At 28.5% G+C, this 20510-nt stretch overlaps 1 protein-coding gene and 1 long non-coding RNA gene across 2 annotated transcripts in view; one reads left to right on the forward strand and one right to left on the reverse strand.

The window, feature by feature from the left end:
- Window positions 1-639: 639 nt before the first annotated feature.
- On the reverse strand, window positions 640-2584 carry LOC136089436 (uncharacterized). Its single transcript, XR_010643051.1, has 2 exons — window positions 2343-2584; window positions 640-1164 (listed from the first exon to the last, which is right to left on the reverse strand). It is a non-coding gene; the product is annotated as an uncharacterized LOC136089436 (long non-coding RNA).
- Window positions 2585-5511: 2927 nt separating this feature from the next.
- Window positions 5512-20510, forward strand: part of LOC136089213 (uncharacterized) — a 43581-nt gene continuing 28582 nt past the window's right edge. The window contains exons 1-3 of the mRNA XM_065814963.1: window positions 5512-5646; window positions 18767-18976; window positions 19312-19487. Coding sequence (XP_065671035.1) covers window positions 5613-5646; window positions 18767-18976; window positions 19312-19487 — 420 coding nt within the window. The 5' untranslated portion in view covers window positions 5512-5612. The remainder of the gene's footprint in view (window positions 5647-18766; window positions 18977-19311; window positions 19488-20510) is intronic.

Here is a 20510-nt window from a genome sequence, read left to right on the forward strand (position 1 = left end):
TGTTAAATTTTCCTGATCCATCATGTATAAGTGGTTATTCGAAATCCATAACATTTCTCTACACTTTTTTAGCCGACGAGGCGTTTGCATTAAAGCCGCATATGGTGAGGCCTTATCCAAGAAGAACTAATCTCGATAAAACAAAAATTGTGTTTAACTATCGCTTATCAAGAGGAAGAAGAGTAATTGAGAACACTTTTGGGGTATTGGCTAGCAGATTCCGAATATTTAGAAGACCGATAGTATTAAAAATTGAAAATGTGAAAATTGTTGTAAAAGCAACTGTGGCTCTGCACAACTTTCTAATAAAAATACAAATAAAAACAGATAATTTCTCATATTGCCCAAGTCATTATGTTGATCAAGAAACTTCACACGAGAATATTCCTGGTCAATGGAGATTGACCAGGAATAAATAATTATCAAGGACTTAAATCAATTCAATGGAGCCCATAATTTTATCAAAAAAGCAAAATCTATAAGAAATAATTATAAAGATTACTTTAATTCGGAGGAGGGCTTAGTTTTATGGCAAGATAGAATAGTTAACAGTACATCTAATCCTTTTGATGAAGAATAATATAAAATAGTAAATAATAATATTCGGACACAGTATACAAGGAATAAAAAAGAAAATAATTTAAAGTTTGACGTTTTTTATCATAAATATAAATAAATTTATATAATTTTTATATAAAAAGTTTTGTTTAAAAAGTTATTATTCTTCAAACTCTAAAGTAAATAAAACCTCTTCAATTCTTATTTTTGCCAAACGATTTTTCTTTTTTGGAAGCTCTTTTAACCTGCTAAACAAACTTCTACAATATAAATCATCAGAATCTTTTTGTATTGCGACTTGAGCAAGTTTTTGTGTTGAACTGCAAATCGGTGGAACTGCAACCGACTTGTTCAGCTAAACTTTTTGTGTATATAGTTGGTTCAACTTGAAACTCTATATTGACGTTTTCTTCAACTATTGAATCTAAGTTCGAATCTGTGTCTTGAGGACAGACTGTATCTGTCAAGAATTGTAGTTGTTTGAAATATTTGCATGTTGGCAGTATAGATGCTGCTGCCCCTGACCGTGTTGCTTTCTCTCGTCTGTCATTGCATCGTTTAAAATTTTCTTATAAACCTTTCCATAGCTTTTTTTCAGGGATTCAACTACAAAGTTAATTAAAACAGAGTAAGTTTTAATAACAAAAAATCAAGTATAACAAAAAAAATTAAAAAAAGCACTACTTAGAGTGCCATGATATATTAAAATAAGTATAATCAGTAACTATTAATTGATTAGAATTATAAATTAGATCTATAAGCATAAATCAGCCCAAAACACAAACTTTTCTCTATAGTTTCCCTTTGAATGCAAGAAATTTATTAACCTGTATAAGCACCATCAAGACTTTCATTAATCATTTCCCAAGCATTTTTTCTTTTATCATAATCTCTATGCGAAGATAATGCAGTATTCCATAAACACTGTTTATTAAAGTTTTAGTGTGTTAAAAAATACTCCTGTTTAAAACAGGAGTATTTTCTAACACACTCAATAAACTCTTCATTATCGATTTCGTCTATATCGTTGAAGTTAATTTTTCTTTTTAGAGTTGTATTTACATTTTTTTTAGTTAATTCTTTAGAACATATAAGTGAGGTTTCAATTGTTGGTTGCGACAAAAACAGTTGCTGTGAATTGTTTTGTTTTTGAAGCAAAGATAAAATATATGTTTGTTGTTCAGATGACATATTAATTCTAGCCAAATCACCATTGTTATTAATTTCCATTTTGCTTATCATAAAATAGCAAAATTGTTAATCCAAGTATACTTGTTTATTTTTCAAAGTTTGTTTAAAACAAAATATTATTTCTTGTATCATGTGATAGCTTTCTTGTTTTTTATTGGATAATACTATAGGAGCAAATAACTTCCCGATCAAAAGCTCAACGTTATTGAGCTTTTATTTCCTCCAACTTTTATTATAATTTTCCGCCAACTTTTTTTAATATTACAGTGTGCGCATGCGTGAAGTCACTTTCCGCGCGGAAAATTTAAAAAAAAGCTAAATGTAGAATAGCCTTTAGTGTTTTCGGGAGTTTTAAACGCGCAACAGAAACCACGCGTAGCTTTTTAACTAGTTTAACAACATTAGTTATTTTTTTAACTAGTTTAACAACATTATTTATATCGCCAATCAAACCTGTCGGATTATAATGAAGTAATTTAAATAAAATAATAAAGTAAAAATAAAAGAATTTATACACAAAATATTACATTATTCACATATTCTAATAATTCTGCTATTTAATTGTAAAGAAAAAATATAATAAATATCCCTACCAGATCTAGTCGCTAACTAATGCCGAGTTGAATGTTTGCGTCAACAAAGAGACAAAAACAACTTGGCAGAACTAAAATTGAATAAAACATTTATCATAAAATAAAGTTTTTTAATACTTAATAAACATTTACCATACAATAAAGTTTTTTAACTTCAAACATTTTTATGCAAACTAAAGCCGTTAAAAAAAAATAAAAAAAAGATAGTTCTAATTATCTTTTGTACATTAGTTATCTGATCTTATCCGATACACTGCTTATCTAAGTTTATCTAATATATTAGATAAATTTTATAATAATGATTATATTAGTTTCGATCTGTATTATATAACTAATGTATTAAAATACTAGTTATCTAATACACATCGAAACTAATATAATCATTATTATAAAATTTATCTAATATATTAGATAAATTTTATAATAATGATTGTATTAGTTTCGATGTGTATTAGATAACTAATGTTATCTAATACACATACATATCTAATACACATACACAACAATAGTTATCTGATGTACATCGAAACTAAAATATTTGTTGTAAACCAAATCAACATTAAAAATCAAACTGATTCACTTGACATACTTGTTATACTATTGCAAGTTATGCAAAGTAAGCAAAACAATTGGCAATAGCTAGAATAAGTATATGCATAAGTAATATATATTTAAATATATAAACAAAAAATATATGCATTTTAAAATGCATTATGATCCAGAGACGTAAAGACAGTATAGGCCTAGACTAAGACCAAGACATTTTGATTTAGGTGGAGGTGTAGATAATTCACGGGGTTAGGGGAGGGTGGCATATCTTATTTGATTTTAATTAAAAAACAACTATAATAAACCATCGTTTTATTCGCACGTGAATCAAGTACACCTCCGCCTTGATTTAATACCAAGACTAAGAACAAGACAGTTAAATGAGTCACGAGACCTCTCGGGACCAAGATTTTAGCCTCGAGACTAACATCTTTGTAATAATATCATATTATGATGCGTTATAAAATGCATACATTTATCATATTCTAGCTATTGCAAATATGTCTAGTTTGAATCATATTAAATGTGATGCATTATAAAAAACATTTAAGTTATAGTCTTATTAAATACAGAATAATAGAGGAATACAGAAAACATTGTTTACTCAAGTTAGAAATGATTGTAACTCTACGAATTACGACGGCGTCTTTAAAAGCGCATTCGTAAAACCCACGGTGCAACTTGAGCTATGAAAAAAAAAACCATAGTTCACCCATGGAAATTCAATGGAATTTCAATTTTCATGGAATTTCATAAAATTTACCCATGGAAATTTGATGAAATCTATTTTCCATGGGAAAACCATGGTTTACTTATAGAATTCCATGGGTTTTTCATGGAATACCGATAGAACATTTCCGTAAGGGTTGTTTCTCTAACATTAAGTCCATAATGCATATTAGATGCTTGACGAAGATTTATTGGATATTCATCTTTTGTGCCTTGTTAAAAATATATTTATGCTGTTCATCAAAAAATAAGTTATTATAAGAAGTTTTTATGTTAAACTTTATTCTCCGCTATAAACTTGATTTTGAAGCTTTATACTCTTGTGCAGGTTCTCGTTGCGATAAGCTCCCAGATTCGAGAGCCATCGCTGCGGCTTTAGTTGTATAAGTATCAGGCTTTAATTGATTTGTACCTTCTTGACTTTTGGAAAAAATATTACACATATTGCTATCTCCAATATTAAAAAATTCGTTGTGTCTAGCGCAACGGTACCGTTGCTTTAATTTTTTAAGTCACGGTATTAAAGTTTGATTGGTTTGTTTTAAGTCACGGCTGTAAATATTATTTAATGATTTTGAAAGTTTTATTTATACAAATTTAAACAGAATTGCAGCTTCACATTGCACGTTTAGCATTGTGGTATCTTATTGGTTCATATACCACGGTGATCCGAGTTCAAGGTTCTTATCCGGGTTCAAGTCCTTTGCTAAGAAAAATTTTTTTTAAATGTTTTTTAACTATTTTTTTATTGAAAGTTATTATTATTGTTGTATATTGAAAGTTACATTGATTTTTATTATTTACATACATCGACTGATATAGGGATAGGCGCAGTGAGTGTACACACATCGACTCATATAGGGATAGGCGCAGTGAGTGTACATACATCCACTGATTTAGGAATAGGCGCAGTGAGTGTACATACATTGACTGATTAAGGGGTAGGCGCAGTGGAGCGCACATACATTGATTAAGGGTTTTGGTTTGGGCATGCATTCTCCAAATAAAATAAAAGATAAATCAACCAATCAGAAATCACTACCGTGACTTTAAGAAAAAAATTAAAGCGACGGTACCGTTGCGCTAGACATAGCGTAAAAAATTATGCATTTTTTAATCAACCCAAAATCTAGATTAAGATCAAGAATAATGAATATAAAACAATGAAAATCATAATGAGATTAAACTTAAATAGAGTTATAGCAAAAACCTAAAAAAAAAATTTAAACTGAATTTAAAATATATCAAAGAATTTGTAAAGCACTAAACTTTTTTTTTTAGTCATTTTTTCAGTCAATTTCTTCAATATTTAAAAAATTATTGGGAGTCAAATGCCCCTGCTTCCCACCCGGTTGCTATGGGCCTGCACACACGCACACTGTTGTATGCATACTTTTTATTTTGTAATCAATTTTTTCTTTTATAAGTTTTTGTTTGGTGATATATTTATTGTATATCTTCGTCCATTTTAGTGTTTATAAAATAATTTTTTAATTATTGTAAGTACTGTTTGGGTGCATTGTCTGTCTTATTTATTTTTAAATATTCCTCTATTAATCTTTATATTTGTCTTGACAACCGTCAAAATATGCTTTGTTCAAAAAATAATTCTCCTTTATTCTAATGTATTTCATATTCTAATGTACTTCATTTCTTCCCTCAGGCGTTCACTGTTCGTGTGTGACCATTTGGCGAATTTATATGCCAATATTTTTAAATAACACAGCTATATATTTTTTACAAAAGATATTTCTTGTATTAAAATTGTATCAGGGGTATGTTAGCCTCAAATACAAGATTTTATTGATCCGCAAAATGTTCGAAGGTACTTTTTTAATCATAAAGCGTAGAACATAACCAAAACGTTCAACATAAGCTTTTTAATCTCATAAAATTAAAATTTATCAATAAATAATCCGTTTCTATTATGCTAATTATGTAAAAAATGCGTGTAAATAAAAAATAACGAGTTTTTTCACTTTCTGATAGAACATGAAAAAAAGAGGAAAGACGTTATCGTTTCGAAGTAAGTTTAGTTTTAATTTTTTTTATTAATGTAAACAATTTTTTTGTTTTGTAACCTCCTCAAACATATCGCAATATTTTGGAAACAATATAGTAAAAAAATCTTATTAAAAATTGTTGTGGAAACACAGAATCAAAAAAGTATTTGACGAAGTTAAGCTTGAACAAAGTTTAACAATTGCATTCAACAAACTGGACATTCACCGTGTCCTAATTCTGCTAATAAAGTTTATTGTAGGTTTAACATACCTTATTTTATATATATATTATGAACAGAAAACTATGTATATTTTAAAATACGCTTTATCATTTTGTATTTTTTATAATTTAGCTTACATAGTTAAAAAATGCGTCTTAAAACTTAAAATTTCAAAATAATAACTTTTAAATTTCTTTTTTTCAATGATTATGCTGACCTTTTAAAGCATAATGAGCGGTTATGCTTATAACGCATAATGAGTATTATGCTGACCTGTTAAAGTATAATGAGTTTTATGGTGACCTATTAAAACATAATGAGCATTGTGCTAACCTTATAAAGCATAATGAGAGTTATGATGACGTTTTAAAGCATAATGCGATCTTTTAAAGCATAATGAACATTATGAAGACCTTTTAAAGCATAATGTGACCTTTTAAAGCATAATGAGCATTATAGTGACCTTATAATGCATAGTGAGTAGCGTTTAAAATTTAACCAAATGGGTAAAATTAAAAAAAAAGCATGATATACAAAGAATATTCTATTAATATTAGGAGTATTCAAGAATTATTCATGTAAATCTGAACTATTTGAAAAATACCACATCTCTCCATTTAATCTTGTAAAGCAGTAACAATTGAGAATTTAATCTGCAGTTTTGCAATATGGTTATGGTTGTCAAAAATCATTGAGTGTTTTGAAGTATTTTAGGATGAAAAAGAGCTCAATATATATGTCAGTGAATGCGAGAGGTATTAAGTGCGCAAAAAAAACATAAAGCACCCCAGCAAACATTCTATAGCAGAATTTTAGTAGACCTATATACACATTTTGAGCGGACCATTGTATTTTTTTACCGGTTACTTAGTGGACCATTAGTGTCAGCCAATAAATGTGGCTAGCCATTATTAACATGTTGGAAAGTTATCGGCTTGCCAATTATAGAGACTGCTACAAATGGTTAATGAATCGCTAAAAAATATGTCCACTGCAAATCCACTAAAACAATATTTGCTGGTAGAGGTTTTCACAAGCTATTTAAAAGCTACATAAACAACAAAAAAATTTATTGACATAGTAGAAAAACTAAACTTCAAATATTTTTAAGGATTATGAGATTCTTATATAAAATTTAAAAATAAGGGAATCAGCTGAAATTTTTCTAAAATTACTAAAAGTTATTTAAACAACCTTAAAGAGTTTATTCAAATTAATGTATCCTGCACCAAAAAAGTTACTAGATGTATAAAATGTAGTGTTTCCCAAGGGTCCAATTGGAACCACTTTCTTTCTCATTTATGTTAATAGTCTCATTTATGTTAATGGCAGCAATGTTTGCTGATAAAAACAAACCTTTTTCTATTCAGTAATAATATCTTAAAATTTTTTCATGGCATAAACTTTGGAACATCCTAGATCAAGATGTCATTAATGCAACTTCTGTAAATGATTTTAAAAATAAACTAAAACGTTTTAATGAAAAACGGCTGTTATAGTCTAACATCTACTATCGTTAGACTCATTTTTCTTGGTAAAACAAGAAAACAGCATTTGATTTATATTATACTATATTAAACATAGAGCTAATTAAAAGTTCAAACTGGTTTAAGTCAAATAAACTGTTAACAAACATAGAAAAAACTAACTGAACTCCATTTCATCCAAAATCCCAAAAATTTAGATTATCGCGGAGCTTTTCTGTGGAACCAAATAGCTTTAAAAAAGTCAAATTTTTCTCAAAGTTTGAGTTTTTCTTCTTTCAAATATAAATAACTGAAAAAAGTTACTTTATTAATTGTTGATATATTTGAGTTCTTTAGAGCTTGTTATTGTTCTAAGTTGTTGCTAACTCTGGGTATGTAGCTAACAAGTTGTTGCTAACTAGTTCTCCAAGGTAACCCATTGTGAAAATGGATGACAGCAAAGAGAACATCGACTTCACTGTCAAATATGCTTTTTTTAATATTAATCCCGACGTGCCGAAAAAAGTTGTGTTCATATCTTGAATAAACCTTAGAAAGTGTGTTAAGAACAGGCACGCCGGAAAGGGATAGCCTAATATACCAACTGCTACTCCTTTCCTTTTGGTTAGGATGGCAGGGGTAGCATAAATGCGCTCTTTCTATGAAGCAGGTATGGTAAGTTTGAGTGCTTTAAATTTATTTCATTATCCGACATTTTATTAATAATATTTTATAATTAATATCTACCAACTGGAACTGGTAATAGGTGGGCATAGATTCATTTTTTTGAAATTTTTCACAAAGAAAACAGTTTAAAACAGATTTAAACGTAACTTTGAAAAATATTTTATTGAAGAGGAAAAAAAGGCCCAGAATCAAAAAGCAGCCGTGGCATAGCTCAGAAACAACTCAGATAAATAAACCGAGGTTAAAGGACTATTTGTAAATCGCAATTTGAAGTCACATTTATGACTAATATGTTACCAAAAATCAATTCGAAATTAAAATAAGGTATATCTTATATCAAAATTTTTTCTTCTTGCTATCGGCATACGTTACAATTTTTTAAATTATATTTTAACTCTTCCGACCAAACATTCTATGGTGGAATTTCAGTTTACCTAAAGGCATTTCGAGCGGTTCACTGTAGTTTTACTCAACGTTTACTTGGATTATATATATTCCATATGTTTTTTAGTGTGTGTTTTGAAAGAAAGAAGTGGTTTTTTAAACTTGTAATTTTAATTTCAAAAAAAAAGAAGGAAAAAGCAAACACGTTGTAAAGACAGTTTGTAAAGACAAATATTCAATTATAAAACAAATATAGTTTTTTGAGTTTTTTTATTTTTGATGATTATTTTTAGGAAGTGATTATTTTTGATGATAATTTGCGTACAAATTTATATCTTACACATTACATATTAGTACATTGATTTTAATAAACACAATTTTAGCCGTTCCAGAGGATTTTTTTTGTCAATATATTTATATATGATTAACATAGTTGTATAGAGCTTAAAAAGACCTGAAAAATGGGAGTCTTTCAACTTTAGAAGTTGATTGGATCTAAAGTTATTTTTTGTGCTGGAAAAACTGATGATTTTTTGACAAACCACCTTGACCTTAAGTATGGAATATTTGGTGTGAAATGGCACCAAAATGAAATGATGAAGAAATGAAGTGAAATGGCACTGCAATAACATAAAAAAAACATCAAAAATCAAGCGCAAAAATCAAAACAAACGCAATGGAACAAAAACACTATATACATAATATGTAAACAAATTTCCTAAGCACCATTTCTTCAAGAAAACATAAATAAATACTTACTTTGAATAGAGGAAAGGCTATACTTGCTTTTTTCGGAGGAAACCATTTTTTAAAAAGCTTTTTTTTTTTAATAAACCGACCTTAAAGTTTTTGAACGCTGAGAACTTAGAAATTATGTATAAATGTTAAAAATGGTTTCCCATTAGGGTACGTCATACTAAAAAATGAAAACTTGAAAATTAAATTTGGGGAGTGATTTTATTATGGGTTGGGGTAAGTTAAGCAATATTCAACCAGAAAAAAAATTTAATTTTTTTTTTTTTTTTGTAAAAATTAACTTGAAAAATGTAAAAAAGCGTATAAAAATGCGACTTACAAGCGTTAAAAAATACAACAAAAAATTAACAAAACCTTACTAATTTCTTCTAAATTTTTGATTATCCAATTTTTAATAAGTCCATTTGTTGTTGTAATCTATGAATTATAGAACACAGTTACTTAGTAGTTGTTATTTGCTTTGCGTTAGTAGTGAATTTCATAGTGTATATTTCAATATCAAAAAGTTGCAATATTTGTTGCATTTTATTTGTGGTTTTTCATTATAATTGTTTTCGTTTTACAGTAAAAAATAAATAAAATAGAATATTGTGTTATGGAGAGTTCAAAATTGAAACAAACTAGACATTATTCTACAACTAATTTAACTAAGTATCTTGGAGTTGGAAAAGATTGGTTGGAAACAGAAGTTCCTACACTGAGAGATGTACTAAGGAAAGGTCTACATATTCAGAAAAGTTTGCTTCTTTCTGATGATCTTGATAGGTGAGTTTTTTGAAACGATATTACAATATAATATAAACGATATAATAGAATTTTAAAGGGCACAGGATGTCTAATAACATCCATAGAACATCCATTAGACATCTTGACACCCGTGGGCGTGTTGGACATTCAAAGGACATCCAAGTATTAGACAGTTCATGCATTTCAAATGACAATGTTAAAACAGTTTAAATTTTATGTTTTTTTAGGAGATGTCATCTACCTATAAAAGAAATCTCAGTGGTATTGGCAGACTTGGTATTGAAACAATGGTCTCAATCCAATGCTTTGTTTAAGACCCCTGTTGTCATATCTCAAAAACGCTGTCAGATAAAATTTTAACTGCCTGGCATAAATTTAGAGACGTTTCCAATAAAAAAGAAACAAAAGAAAAAACTGTCAAATTGTGGGAAAGTAAGCTAGACAAATTGTTAGATATAACAAAATGTAGGTGTAACATTTTACTTTGTACAGATGAAATTTCTCCTTGTAAGGAGGTTAAAAATTGTTCTGCAGGAGTTTATATTTTATGCATTTGCTCAAAAGCTATCAAGTTGCCACAACTTGATTTACTATGGCTCAAATCTCAAAGAGATAAGGTTGGTGAAAAATCAGGCTACCAAATATTTCAACTAGACAAGGAAGAAACAGAAAGACAGGTTAAAGCAGTGAAACGTAAAATAATAGATATTGCATCCATAGAAAAAAGAAAAAATTTGATTAAAAACCTCACATTAATACACAGATTCAAATTGAAAACATCGAAGACAAAGCTTATGAATCAGTGGGGCATGACTTAGATCAAGAAACTTTACCTGAAAAAATAAAAGATGTAAATGTAGAATCCTTAGAAGATAACTCCAATAACATCAAACAAAAAACTTTCCCATTTATTACCATTAAACAAAACTATATGAATATCCTTAATACAGCACTAGCATCTCTTCGATTTGACATATCTCCTGCTGATACATCTGCAATTGTATATGCTTTTCTTCAAGATTTGATCAAATCAAATTACTTGACTCTAAAAATGGCTAGTTTAGCATGTGATCCTAAGAAGATTTGGAGAACCAGACAAGAGGTTATGGCTAAAACTAGAGTTTTGTCAGAAAAAATAATTATTGAAGCTCCTATCAAAGGCATATTTGTAGATGGAAAAAAAGATCTTACTCAAATTTTGATTGAAGATTCAATTACTAAAGCATTTTGTCGAAGAACAGAAAAGCAAGAGAACATAAGTGTTACTTCTGAACCAGATGGAAGCTATTTGACCCATTACACACCTTCAAAGGGTTCAAATAAACCAGCTAAAGAAGCTGCAATCGGTCTTTATAACTGGATGGTTCCTAGAGGAATTGATCAAGCTATAATTGTGATTGGATCAGATTCCACAAATTCAATGACTGGATCTAGTAACAACGGCGGATTTTTAACTCACCTGGAGAAACTTATTGGAAGAAAATGTTTTTGGTCAATTTGCATGTTACATACCAATGAGCTACCTTTAAGACAACTTATTGCAAATCTTGATGGACCTACAAACTCTAAAGATGGATTCAAAGGGCCTATACGCAAACTATTATCAAAAGTAAATCAACTAAAACGACTAGAAAAGTTTGAACCGATTAGCAGATTAAACCTTTAACTAAAATTCCGGATGATATTTTAAAGACTATGTCAGCCGATGCTTCACTAAGCTACAAGTTAGTTTCTTGTCTTGAATCAGTTATCTTGAATCATTCACTTGTCAACAGAAAATGTGGCAACCTTTGCCATAACAGGTGGCTCACAACCGGTCAAGCAATTCTTTGGCTTTACATTGGTGACCATGGCTTGAAAGGTGATATTTTAAAAAATCTAAAAGTTCTTTCTCAGTTTGTGGCTCAAGTATACTTTCATATGTGGTTTAGAATCAAGGTAAAGCACTCTATTGTTGATGGGCCCCATCATCTAATCAAACTTCTTTATTTATTAAGAGGTCAAACAGTCGAAGTTATGGATGCCGTTAGTAAGTCTGTTCAAAATGTTGCAAGTCATGCTCATTCTGAGTCTCTCCTTATTTCTCTTCTTGCAAGCTCATCAAATGAAAATAGAGCTTTTGCAGTCAAGATGATTATGAAAGTTAGGGGAGATTCAGAGAAAGGTGATGTAAGTGTAAGAAACCGAAAAAAACCTACACTTAACTTTGATGCTATGACTCTCCTTGAACTCATTGACTGGAATAATGAACAAATCTTGGAGCCAAGTTTTACATGTAATATGACGAAAAAAGATTTACAAAAAGTATTTGATTCTCCTATAGAAGTACCTTACTATCCTCTCCAAACCCAGTCTTGTGAAAGAGTTGTTAATCAAGTGACTGAAGCAGCAGCTGCTGTTTGTGGTTTTCAGAGACGTGATAGTTTTATTAGACCAAGAATAGAGCACAGAGATGTTGTTCCAAATCTGAAATCCAAGAAAGATTTAATCAAACTGCTTAGTTGATGTTCAAGCTTGATTTTAGTGAAAATTTTATTTTCCATAAAAATATGTGTTTTTTTTTTAACACTTTATGTAATGAAAATATATTTGGACAAATCCGTGTGCGTCCACAGAACATTTTGGTGTTTCACATATAACAGTTTCAGGAAATTTATCTGCAGGTTTTAAATTTCAAGAAGCACTTTTTTAGAGTTCAACATCTTCACTCATGAGGGCAAATGAAATAAAAAGCATGAGCAAATTATTTCGGTGTTTTTATTTCCAGACTTTTTTGGTGCCATTTTTTGCAAAACAATCTACATATATATACCTACCTCATAATAAAATCACTCCCCAAAATGTTTTTTTTTATATTTAAAATTTTTTAAAAGTATGACGTACCCTTTTCCCCATTCCATTAGATTCCTTATCCTATTTCTAATCTATATGGAAATTTTTAAATATATTTGATGTGTTTTGGTACTTAGGAAATCTTACCTTCAAATACTTGTCCCGCGGCAAGTTTTTTTTCTCAATAGTGGTCTTAAGACATGATAATATATAAACGAAGCCATTTTAAACATAGTACTTTCTATATATGATTGGAAAGAAGTTGAGTCAAACTAATTGATGCAAAAAACATCAATGTTTTAGCTTTATTATAAAAAAAGATATAAGAGTGCAAAGTTCATGATTTTTGAAGGTATTGGTTGCCTTAAACCTTTCGCACACCTTCCTCATTCCAGATTTTGTTGCTCCATTTCCCAACTTTTTGGCAATTTCCATGTATGAAAAACCTTCTCCACGTAATGTAACAGCTTTGCATCGCTTTGCAGGTGACCAATATCCTTTCGCCACACTAAATCTTCAAGAGCACGGTCGACTTTTCACCAGCAACTGTTTAAACTCAACTATATGACTACAAAACAATAATCTTGTATTTATAGCCTAAAAGATTTATGGATAAAAGTGTTAATTAATAACGTAATTAACTATTAGTCATTACAATAAATAGACTAATTTTCACAAAAGCACAAAAATAATGAGACATTCATCTTTTACTAGAGAAACCCATTAGCAGAGCAATAACTCATTTTTGACACCAATTAACAATAATATTCCGTAATTATATTTAAAATAGATATAAACAAACAAAAATTGCGATTTCCAATAAGCCAAATAATAGATGACGTGGTTTAAATATAAAAATAAATAATTAAATCCACCAAATGCATGATGTGTCAACTTTTCTAAGAAAAATGGTAAAAGTTACAGGGGTGTCCATTCCTATTGCCACTAGTGTATATATATATATATATATATATATATATATATATGTATTGTAGCTACTTTAGGTGCTCCCAGAAGTCCTTTCGGTCTTATCACAGAGCACTGCGGAAAAGCATTTAATAAGAGGTTTACGCCTCCTTCCGTACCAATGTCGCTTATTTGGCTGGAACTGGCATCGAACATCGGATCTCTGGGTTCTGAGCTAGAACACTGCGCCACGGCTGCTCTCTCTCTCTCTCTCTCTCTCTCTCTCTCTCTCTCTCTCTCTCTCTCTCTCTCTCTCTCTCTCTCTCTCTCTCTCTCTCTCTCTATATATATATATATATACATATATATATATATATACATATATATATATATATATATATATATATATATATATATATATATATATATACATAATATATATATATATATATATATATATATATATATATATATATATATAGATCTATATATATATATATATATATATATATATATATATATATATATATATATATATATATATATATATATATATATATACAGCGCCGTAACTAGCTTTTCTAGTGCCCTGTGCAAAATTTTATTTTTCGGCCCCCTAAGCCTAACTTTTTTTTGGAAAAATTGTAAATAAAAATTATATTTTAGTTTAATCTACGGGCCCTGTGCAAGTGCACCTGTTGCACCTGCCTAGTTACGGCACTGTATATATATATATATATATATATATATATATATATATATATATATATATATATATATATATATATATATATATATATATATATATATATATATATATATATATATATAAATATATGTATATATATATATATATATATACATATATTTGTATATTTATATATATCTATATATATATATAAATATATGTATATATATATATATATATATATATATATATATATATATATATATATATATATATATATATATATGTATATATATTTATTTATATATATATATATATATATATATATATATTTTTTTTTTTTTTAGGGCAAAAAAGAAAATAAATTCGTTAAAACGTAATTTTAATAACTAAAATGTATTTTTAATTGTCTGTAGTATTGCCTATAACCTAACAATTTTTTTTGATGAAAAAAAAGAAAAATAAATAAATAAACTTAAGTAATAAATAAAAAATAAATTTCAAATTTCACACAATTACATAATTATATAATTTCATCTTTAGTTTTGGCTTAAACATCTAAAATACAAAGTTGATATTTTTTTATATTGAGTAATGTTATTAAACCAAACAAATAATATTAGATAAGTTCTAATTAAAATTGTTGACAAAATCTGAAAAAGAACAACTACTAAATAAAACTTTTGTAAATCTTTTATAAAATAGTATAAATATATATATTATAAATAGTAAACTATTAAGCAGACTTCTAAGAGATTTTTAATACTTTTAATGCAGGTTCTTTGCCAGATCGTGGAGTGACAGTGGTACATAAATTTAAAAAAATGTTGCTCAATATTACACAATGATGCTTTTTCATATACAGAAAATAATAGCCTGATGTAATCATAAAAATACTACTTTAAGATTTTCTGCAAACACGATCTTTAATTTTTTGAAAAATTACAAAACAAAAAAATGTTCATTGGTACAAATTATCAGTCGGAATTTTTAATCCACCATGATCCAAAAGTTTAGAAAGTGACATTTTTTCTGATGATAAAACGTTTGATCCAAAAGTTCATAATCAGTATGTACTTTATCATTTCATGTAACATAACCAGCAATGTGAATAAATGACATTTTGACATCATCAGCAATAGAAGATTCCAGATCTTGCAAGTTATCAAGAATTTTGCAGCAGTCTTCAGACAATTTGTATTGATGCAAGTTTGATACATAAAGATGCATGTTTGATACATAATTCTTTAATAACTTGTTGAACACTATGAAAATATGTACCACCAGAACCTTGATGAAGTATACTATATTCTTTTTCCAGGTGATTTGATGTAAATTGAACAAGAAGTACATAGTTTTGCAGTATCTTCAGAAAGCTGTTTAATACGTTCACCTTTAGGACCTGCCATTTAAATTTAATAGTACAATTTGTTGATAAGTGCCTTATCACCAAATTGTACTATTAAATTTAAATGTTTGTCATCAGGATTATTGATAACAGTCTGCAAAGGATCATAATGCCATGTATCAGCACCAATGGCTTTGACATTTTCCACCAAATAATAAAATTTTTGGCAAATATAGCAATGTTGTTAACATCACTATGAATTATGCAGAAGAGCAGCGTAAATTTTTTCAGAAAATACTCGTAAAAACCATCAAAACACACTGTTGCTCAACAGGTTTAGGAGAAATAGAAGTTTCATTCAGGTCAGTACACTTTAGAAAGCTAGATTCTGCATTATAAAGCTGCTTTAAATGAGTTCATTTTGCAATCCTGGTTACTGCGTTATTGTCAAATATTAATTTCTGAGTTTTTTCAGTTAAACAAAGGTTACAAATATTTTTATGAGGTGTACAAAATCATAAAGTAAATACTTTCCATCTAATGTTAATCATGGTTTTCCCAGAACGAATGTGTGCATTTGAAAAAAAAAAGAAGCCTGGTTGCCACATAAAATACCTTTTACATTTGCACTGACTGAATCAATTATTTGATTGCTTAAATTAATCTGTTCAAACAAAAAATCAGATCGTAGTTTTGATATTGGTATCATTTTAGTTAACACCTTTGGACCCCCGTTTAAACAAAGAGCCATAATCCCTAGCAATGCTTTGGATAATTCTACTGGGTTATTCTCTGATCTACCAAAATAGTTCCACTATGGTAAAGTAAACTTTTTTTAACACATATTTCATCATGTAGTATGATACATAATTTCTGCTTATCCATGAAGAGAGTTAAAAGTTAGTTAAAATGCGATAGTAGTGTCGTGGTAGAGCACAATTAAGTAGCCTCCTCATCTGTAGTGGCCTACTCGGCCTTGAATTAACAAAAAAAAAAGTTGAATTAATAAATTTGTTTTTATTAATATTAGAAATTTTTAAAGTAATTCGAGTGAGTGTTAAAATAGGCGGAAGTTGATAATCATTTCTTAAACGATTATATAATGCCCTTGATGTTGAAAAATATACAAAAGAGCGTATAACTATCTCAGGTGTATAAAGTTTATCTCCAATTGTTTTTGATCCTATCACTGAAATATGTTGCATAGCTACTTTTTTATTGTCCATTTTCAAGGAGGTTAAAAAAAATGAATCTCATCAAACTTAGACCAGGTGTCAACATTTATGATAATCATAAATGTTGACACCTGGTCTAAGTTTGATGAGATTCATTTTTTTAACTTAACAGTGAATTGAATCATAATATGATTCAATTCACTGTTAAGTTAAAAATGTGACACTTAATCTCATAATGAAATATTTCGAAGGTAAGATTTTCATATTTTTCAAGTACAAAAAGAGGTATTCCATTAAAATATTGCAGAGATTGTACAACAACAGCGATCAACCATAAACAATATAACCAGATATTGGTGATCACTGCTATTGATAAACTTGTTTTTAATGTCACAAAAAATAGCGTTATCCCTTTTAAGAAATTTGTCTAGCTCATCATTTAATGTACTTCTAATGCCACTTAAAGATCTTTTGGTAGTTCTTTCAATTGGATTAACAGTTAGAATCTGAGATAATGCTATTCCCAGCCATACAGAAGGAGCATTTTTTGGTCAAAGTTTTCCTCCACTCACTATAACTGTATTAAAATTTGGAGGCCAGTGTAACTCACAGATAACAATATACCTGGTAACAACCAAATTAGAGTTGGGAATAGCCTTTATCCATTTTTCACACTCAACGTTATAATTTAAAAACTGATACACTAATATTTTATTAACTTCATTAGATATTTTGTTTTTTCACTTTGATAGTTGGTGTGACAAGCATACACACAACATTTATTTGACATGATGATTTAATCTAAATTTTGAAAATGAATTATTCTATTTATGTATTTATTTATATTTTCTATATTTATTTATATATTTATATATAATTTGGTATAATTGCAGTTATGATAATATAATTGTAGTAATAATATAAATACTTTCTCACCTGAAATGAACCAGTAGCAAAACTGACATACTATTAACAGTTTTTGTGCTGGTTAAATGTATTTATATAGTACAAAATTAATGATTCATTAGTAATTCACTCATGAAATTTACTCAGTAAATTGACAAAAATTCTTTATAACTTTTTACCACATATTTACAAAATGATAATGGTCATTGGTTTTTTTATTTCAAGTTTGCTTTCAAGGCTGGTTTTACTGAACTCCAAAAAACCACTTGAAATCTAATTTTTCAAGAATGAATTCATGTTTATTGCATTACACTATAGTCAGACTTCAGATTTGAAGTATAACTTGAAATTTCAAGCTCTCTTCTTGCATTCAATATATATATATATATATATATATATATATATATATATATATATATATATATATATATATATATATTTATATATATATATATATATATATATATATATATATATAAAGTATTGTAAGCCTAACTATTTTAGACAATTAGACTGGTAATCCTAGTGGTGAGCGGCCTATTTATTTTAATTTTTAGTTAAGATGTCTGTCTGTAGCTCTGTACTGCTCTTTAGACGATTTTTGTGTTTGTATAGCCAAAATGCAACGGGTGCAGAATGCTTATTCTTCATCATCAGAGCCTTTTTTTAAGATGAGAATCTTCAGTTCACCATTTTATAATACATTTTCTTGAGTTTAAACTCTTTGCTTGACATTGCACTTAATATTCTGAAACAAATGAAGTCAAAACCTACCAAAAAAACAACAAAAATTTTAAAAATGTGGTCTTGTTAAAATAATCATTATTTAAAAAAATGACGTTTTGAAAAAAATTGCATTATTATAATGCTATTTTTAATAATGCATTTTTTCACTATATTTAAAAATCTCACCTGGCAACCATAATTTCTTTTTAAAAAGAAGAGTGTTTATGTTTAATTAAATTTTATTTTTTTGTTAATTTTTATTTAACATTATAGACATATATTTTAAAGTCTCATTTGTTAGGTAGCAGCCTCTATAATTTAAACCAGAAACTCGACGCACAAAAGATTATTGCAAATGGTTATTTTGTTAAATCTCCACCAAATGATAAAATCAGAACTCAAGTTTCTAGATGGCAACACCGTTGGTTTGTTTTATATAATGCTACACCAGGTTTTGAGATTTACTACTATAAAAAAGTTAACCATCAAAAGGATGGCGAAGAACCTTTAGGTATTGATATGTTGTTTTGTTTTTCTTTTTAGTGGTTTTTGGCATGAAAGCCAAATACTTTCAAAATAGTTTACTATATATTTAAAACTTCACAGTTTAGGTAATTTTATGGTTTTTCAGACTTATTACATAAATATATGTTGTAATATGTATGAAACATCATTTAGTGATTATGTTTAATCACTAAATGTTATAATAACAAATATAACAAAGCCTGCTTTGTTACTTAAGTTCAGTGTATCTTTTTTTACAGTATGTGTCAATGAAATATCGACACTCACAGTATGTGTCGATATTTCATGATATAAATACTTGAAATTTCTAAATTTTTTAAGGTAAAATAAATCTGCACAATGCTAGCGTTACTTCTCTTGTGGGTCATTTTCGTTTTCGTTTTGTTATAACTCTTCATACAGATGAACGTGTATGGCATCTTTGCACTGATGAAAAGGAAACCTACAACACTTGGTTTGAAAAATTAAAAATTTGTTGTCCCTCAAGTCCTGTTTTTGTAAGTTTAAATTACCTTTTCAAAAAATTTATTTATTATTTAAATTAATTCAGCCTTTGTGTACCATTGAATAAATAATAAATCTAGTTAGGGGTTGTAAAACTTGACCTAACTTCTAAGATTTCTTACTTGGTTCGGTTTTCTTTATGTGTATCGTAGATAGATTAGCCTGCCTAATTTGTTTAATAAACTAGTCAAGTTGATTCATAAGAATTAAACTAGCAAACACGTTTAACCAGTTCGAAAAAGTTTAAACAGTTAAAAAGATATTTTCTTAAAATTGTGTAATATGAGGAAGCAGGCGAATGGAAACTTTTTAAACTCTTTTTAAATAAAATTAAATGCCTAAAGATTGCTTAAAGTTTTTCAAACAGTTGCCTACCCTTTATTTGCTCTTGGTATGGCATAAGCTGTAAAACATGGTCTAGCTTATAACAATATTAGGTCTCAAATAATGTTTTAAATAGTTATGAACCTTGTGCAAATAGCCCTTGTTTCACATTATCTAGCATAGTTCTCACATAGGCTACACATCACAAAGGTCATTTGATCTCAAACGATATGCAGGATGACTAAATCTATGCTAAGGCTAACCTTATTTACAAATAAGGTTAGCCTGTGCTAAACTTCATACAAGTATGAAGTTTAGCACAACACAAATACAAACAAAGATCATATTATTTAATGCCTTTCGCTGTCCGATTTGTGAATGTCAGTTGTGTTACGTATTGCGAAAAGGCCAATTTCATCATCTATGTGTCACATGTAATAATGCACTTTGCTTGATATAAATTACGTCACCATGGAACAGTGCTAGTGAGTTAGTTTTGACGAATTTTGCTCATTTACTTATTTTTGGTATTGGTAAGCCACAATACTCATAATTTTTATTGCTGCAGAACAGTGAGAACCTAACCATAGAATCTTTTGTCAACTCAGACAGGTTCTTGAAGTCTCCATTGATGTTTAATTGAAAGCTGAATATATTTATAACACTTAAGATTTTATTTTCATTGGGTTTTT

The sequence above is a fragment of the Hydra vulgaris genome, chromosome 13 (assembly GCF_038396675.1).
Source record: "Hydra vulgaris chromosome 13, alternate assembly HydraT2T_AEP".
NCBI classification, from domain to species: domain Eukaryota; kingdom Metazoa; phylum Cnidaria; class Hydrozoa; order Anthoathecata; family Hydridae; genus Hydra; species Hydra vulgaris.